Genomic DNA, 6,000 nt, shown 5'->3' with positions numbered 1-6,000 from the left:
AGAAGGATAACAGTAATCTCCCATTAGAAATGAAGGGAACTTGTATATCCCAAAATGAACTCCCAGAAAAAAATAACATCCAATATCAATTTCCTAATTGTATGGATGATAATGAGTTTATGCACTTATTTGGAAGTTGTTAAACATTTCAAATTGAAGTTCTTTATAATGTTATGGGCTTAACGTTTGTAAGTGTACATTAGTTTGTTCTTGAGTTAACCCTTTGAATGAAGTTTCAATGGCAGCTTTTGAATGTTATCAGAAAATATAAAATGAATGTTCCTAGCTTAGTCTGTTCCGTTAAGAGAAAAATTCATATAAAACTTTCTGTATGAATATTAATGCTTTATCAATTCAAGGTTAATTTATTGTAAAAGAATGGCATTTCAATTACTGCAGAACTGCTGGATATACTGGCTTTGAATATAAACACTGCTTTGCCATAGAACCCAATGAAGTTAAAGGTTGAGTCATTCACACTCACCATTCAAATTCTCTTTTATTCATTTCGTCTCCATTATACATCTGCCATTTTCCAAGTCACATATATAAAACAGTCGACCTTCCACTTCTGCTTAAACAGTGAACTCCATTCAGGCTCAGATGTCAAACAACGAATGGACAGACATGGTGACTTGTAGAATCAATCTGTGCCAACCAAATATTCAGGGTTTACTGTATAACCTTGTGGTTTACATTTACATGAGACTGTCAACAGGAGTTTGTGGGGAAATTGCTGTGTTACATGATTGTGATATACTATCACTTTGCCTTGTAAAGAAACCAAGTGAGCACTATTCAGCTAAGAAAATATTTATTCACATAACCTCCCACTCCATTACATGTTAGCCCTCACCAAGCTAAAATAACCGATCACATTGTATTATATATACACATTAAAGGAAAAATCCACCCTCATATTCTTACATGGTTAGGTATAATCAATCTGTGATGCTCGATACATTCCAGGAGTTATTTTGTGATGAAGTGTTACAAATTGCTTTTTTTGTGTACTCGCTTTTCCTCAACCTTTTTTTAAACGGTGTTAAAATGTTTTAGGGTGGATTTTCCCCTTTAACAGAGCGGAGACAGAGCAGCCTAGTTGTGCCTGAAGAGTTTGATCCCCATCCAGCTCCAGAGGTGGAAGAATACGTAGACGGGGATGGTGACCGGCAGCAGCAGGCTGTAGAAACACAGGCTGCTGCTGCTGGTGCAGCCTTGGGGGAAGTTCTCATCCACCGCAGCAGAGAAGAACAAGCCGCAGAGGGACACGATCGGGACCAGCACCACCAGGTTGGACAGAGAGAACATACTGGCTTCTGGTATACTACTGGTTTAATAAATATCAGGGAGAATTACTGCATGTAGGCTAAGATGGAAGGTGTGTTGAATAGGAAGGTGTGCAGTATGTTTGAACTTAAATAGTCCTGAATGTGAGTTTCAGCTAAGTGGCTAGACTGCAGTGTAAGTTCTTAATCTGCAGTAATGCAACATATCATTTAAAGTACACCGGGGTCGAGCAGGATCCAATTACAGTGTTGCAGAAATAATCCAGTGCCTGAGAGTCCTGTGCCTGTATGGTTATCCTTGTGTTGGCTCAGCCGGGGTCTCTGTGTCTTTCTGAATGAGCCTGGCGTCCTGGGGGATCATGTTAGGGATGCCGTCGATGATGGGATAGGCGATGCCAAGCTCCTCGTTGATCAGCTCATTGGTCTTAACCTCGTACCTGGGGGAGAATCAGGGACAAGAGCAACACAATGATATCACTTCCATTTGGTGCACACTGTTATCAATGGTTCTTGAATGTATCCTAATTACATAACATATATATTTTTAAGAATGTAGTTGAACAGTATTTTCTAGTAGTATTTACCACCTGAAAGCTGAGGTGAACAGCAATGTCAAGTAGGAAGCTTGTATCTACCTTTATCTTTCCCATGTGACTTGAACGCAGCATTAGCTACTGTTCAAGCGCTGCAATGCATTGCCACAGATGAAATTATTACGAATTAGTTTCACTAATATCAGTCACAAACGAATTATTGAACATCTCCGTTCTTTGTTTTCAATACAACATTGTCACTGCCATAGAGATTAAACTAGATTAAATTGATTAATCTCCGTTTAATCTCTGTGTTTACCACCGTTTCATAGAAACTTGGCGTGGTATCCAATAAGAAATCTTGGATGTTTAATAGTCATATACAGCACAACCTCTCCTAGCTTAATGCTGATGCGACCTAGCTTTAGTGGCTGCCTGTGACTTACTTCAGTGGCTTTTTGGACAGCGGACAGACGAGGAACTGGAGCAGCGAAGTGTCGAAAGGTTGCTGCGCCTCGTCCTTCACATCAGTAAAGCTTCTTACCGACACGGGGGCGGACGCTACGGGCCGGAGCAGAGGAGCATACTTCACACACCGCTGAACACGACCTGCTTCTGTCGCTAATCTACTCAAAACATTTTGAAACATGACCCAAATTTTTCTACGACTTGCTGAAGATTCCTAAACAGGAAGCGCCCTTACACATGTAACATCGGTGTAACCGCAATATGATTCCCGCTTCCTTTAAACTGAAAAAGCCGGTGGCTCAATTAATAGTTCCGCTTAGTGTTTTTTTTAACCAGCTTTTTCTAGTTTAAACTGTCACAGTCCTTTGTTGTCAGTGATTTAACCAATCATTTTAAAATGTAACAGTCATTTTATAGCAATGCTAAACATCAGTGAGAGAATGGATATTTGCGCAGCTCACACATTTGTCCGCGTGGTGGCAGTATTGCACTTTTGAGCGCAGTAAAGCTCTAGCTTTTGGCGTTTGATTTAATGTTACCAAAATCTGGTAAAATAAACCAACATGTTTTCATTTGATAAATGGAAGTAGCCTCAAATAAACACTGTAGTGCTTTCTGCTTTCATTAAGAAATTGCACATTTAAATTTGAGGAAAACATGTGTTCTTAAAATCAGAAAATACCTTATATATGAAGTGGAAGAAACTGATAGAGGTACATCTTTTGTGAGTGTAACAACAGTCACTGTTTGAACTGAAGTTACATTTAAGCCCCACAGACCCCCTGAACATGATTTCCCAGCAGGTTAAATCTATACAATATTAAATATTGTCAGAGAGCCCTGTGCCAGCCGCAACAGAATCCGTTCCCCACCCATATGGCCGAAGATATTGCTCTGAGACTTTCTTGGCAGAGCCCCAACTTGTTTTAAAACAGCTCCTAGCTTTAATATATCCCACTGCTCTGTACATGACAGACCTGCTAATATCATTTTTCTAGCCGCCAGGCTTTGAATACAGCTGTGTAACTCCGTGGCGGTGCACCTCTTGGTGCTGAGTGTGTTTACTCATGAGAGATATCCATCATCTGTGACAGAGGGTGGCTCATATTCTAAGGACTGCTGCTTAATACGAACAAGAGAAAGAAACAGTTTTTAGGTTTATATGTGAAGCAGATGTAGGGCAATGATTGACTGATTGATTGACTGGTTGATTGATAAACTTTATTGACCTCTAAGGAGAAGCTGTGGTATTCACCCTACACACAGAAACAAACAACTTCCTCCCAGCCCTCTGCCTCTATGAAGACCTCTAGGGATTCTGGGTAATAACAGAGCCCGCCAATGAAATCTAGACCTGTAGCCCTGCATGGCTTACCGGGTTAAATCCAGTCTGACGTTGCTTTTGCCAGATCTCGACTCACGTGTCGATGCGGCTAGCGAGTCGAGGCCGACCGGGTGAATCATCCCTCGGCGCAGAGGGATGACTCACCCGGTAACCCCCCCCCCCGGGGGTGGAGTAACTCCAAAAGTCCCGATCCGCCACGGACCGTCCCGCTGTCCCGAGCTGTAGGTCGCACTGTCCTGACTAATAACTCCAAAAAAAAAAAAAAAAAAAACTCCCTTACACCCTCACACTTTTCCCCCCCCAGTGACAGCAACAACCCCCACACACCAACAGGCACATCGCAACTTGGCAGGGAGGTTCTCGGGCCTCTCTGCCAGGGTTGTTACAGCACTAATAAGTCCTAAGCTTTCTGGGCACGGAAAGATAATATCGCTCCCATCCTGTCATCGCTGTGAAATACGAACGAAATGCAGAACTTTCCCAGCGATGTTGCGTTAAATTGGTTCATTGCGTCAGACCTGCATGAGATCCCTTTCCGTCTTATTTCCCAATGTTTTTCTGCATGTAGGAGATCCTGGAGGGAATACATCAACTTCTCTTTTCATGTCTCTGTAGTTTTTCTAGGAGTGGGCAGAAAGAGAGAGAGAGAGAGAGAGAGAGAGAGAGACAGAGAGGGCCCGGTGTCTTCTGACAGATTCTCTATCAACCCCGCTCCTCCCGGTGATCGCTGGCAGATCTTTCATCAATCCCCCCCCACACACACACACACACCTCCAGCTGACCTTTTTCCGAGCCGTTTCACCTCCCCGCTGACAGCCCTGGCGCCCATAGGAGCAACGAGAGAGAGAGAGAGAGAGAGAGAGAGAGAGAGAGAGAGAGTTGGGGGTGATGAGTTTCCCGCCGGCTCCAGGTCAGGCTTTTTCCAGCTTTTCTTTTGAGAGGAGATCAAGACCGAGAGCGACACACGGAGCTTTCACAACTTGATTTGAGGCTCTTCTCAGATTCTTTTTTTTTTTTTTTTTTCACCAGGCAACTGTCACGGTGAATGAAAAGGACGAGATGTGTTTTCACGATGATAGAGCGAACCGCCTCACCTCTTTCTCTGGGTATAATCAAGTATTCCCACTCCTCGGCCTAATTACCTCTGACCCATATACTGTATTTATGCTAATGTCAAATTACTGCACACCTCCTCCTGCCCTTCTCCCTCCATTACCGCTGCAATAACAAGGTAAAAGCCTCCATTTCCACATTTTAGCGCTCTCATCTTGTTTGTAGGGATGGGGATATACTTTTTATACCCGCCTAAGGACAGCTGAGGTTCTTGCTCCCTTAACTGCACCGATTACTAATACTTTTATATTTCCTCTCACTGTTTTACACACAGAATTAGAATAAAAAAAGTTAATATAATGTATCCCTGAGTTTTTACATATGGCCCACGGGAACTTAAAGAGAGCCCGCCAAACAAGAGAGCCATCTTTTGAGAAATCGAACCGGGGAATTCAATGTCACTCCGTCCTCCACCGGAATTCTGATCACTTTTTCTTGCTGAGCCTAGGTCTCGTCCAATTAGAAACAGGAGATTACGCCCCTTCCTGCCAGGAGTGCTTTCATTTCCATGGTGAGAAATATTGCTGACGTGGCATTTGCTCCGTCTTGATAATCAGATCCCCGAGGAGCTCCCCCTTCTCCTTCCCCCTCTTCCTCTCTCCCGTGCACCCGTAATCCTCCTTTCTCTTGCCCTCTGCTCTCCTCTCTGCACCCCTTATCTTCTCCCCCTTCCCCCTCCTTCCTCTTCCCCTCCCACAATCCCTTCCTCTTCCTGTACCCGAACCCCCCCCCTGTAACTCAGCAGCAGCTGCCTTTCATCGCGGGACAATACCCCAACGAGACAAAAGCCAGGCTCTCTCGTTAGCGTGCCTGATTGATGCTCCGGGATCGGATCCAATGAAGCGTCGCCCTTCAATTAAGTCTCCGTGGTCACCTGGCAACCGCGTTAACGAAGTGTTACCCTTCAATTAAGACGCAGCCTGTTACTCAGCGGAGGAACGAGCCGATGAGGCGTGAGCAGAGGTCGACGGGCGCGTCATTACCGGCTCCCGCGTCGAGGCCCCCAGAGCACCTCGCGGGGCCCTGAATCGCTCAGAATGCGTCGTCGTGGATGTGTGTGTGTGTGTGTGTGTGTGTGTTCACGGTCCACTGGATACACCAGACTCCCCCCCGAACAGTATAAGCGGCGAGTTCCAGCTCGAACGCGTCGTCGATAGAAATATTCCACATCACTTAAAACAGACAGAGCGGAAAGCGCTGTTTAGGGAGGTGTACCGCGTAAAAAGCATGGGCGCCCATTTAGTGAAGAGCT

General features: G+C 44.6%; 2 protein-coding genes across 2 annotated transcripts; both read right to left on the bottom strand.

The window, feature by feature from the left end:
- Positions 1-483: 483 nt before the first annotated feature.
- LOC139648279 (phosphatidylinositol N-acetylglucosaminyltransferase subunit Y) lies at positions 484-1,321 on the bottom strand. The gene has a single exon (XM_071524352.1). The coding sequence runs from the start codon at positions 1,309-1,311 to the stop codon at positions 1,099-1,101; it is 213 nt and encodes a 70-aa protein (XP_071380453.1). The 5' UTR covers positions 1,312-1,321; the 3' UTR covers positions 484-1,098.
- A 248-nt stretch (positions 1,322-1,569) lies between these two features.
- pyurf (PIGY upstream open reading frame) lies at positions 1,570-2,526 on the bottom strand. The gene is made up of 2 exons (XM_071524351.1): positions 2,269-2,526; positions 1,570-1,726 (listed from the first exon to the last, which is right to left on the bottom strand). Exons 1-2 carry the CDS (start codon positions 2,469-2,471, stop codon positions 1,582-1,584), a joined length of 348 nt encoding a protein of 115 aa, XP_071380452.1. The 5' UTR covers positions 2,472-2,526; the 3' UTR covers positions 1,570-1,581.
- Between the last annotated feature and the right edge of the window lie 3,474 nt (positions 2,527-6,000).

This window comes from Centroberyx affinis, unplaced genomic scaffold (assembly GCF_046629955.1).
Source record: "Centroberyx affinis isolate AG114_WGS23_722 - 3 ecotype Tasmania unplaced genomic scaffold, CSIRO-AGI_Caff_v1 ptg001184l_1, whole genome shotgun sequence".
NCBI classification, from domain to species: domain Eukaryota; kingdom Metazoa; phylum Chordata; class Actinopteri; order Beryciformes; family Berycidae; genus Centroberyx; species Centroberyx affinis.
This window is presented reverse-complemented; position numbering and strand designations above follow the sequence as displayed.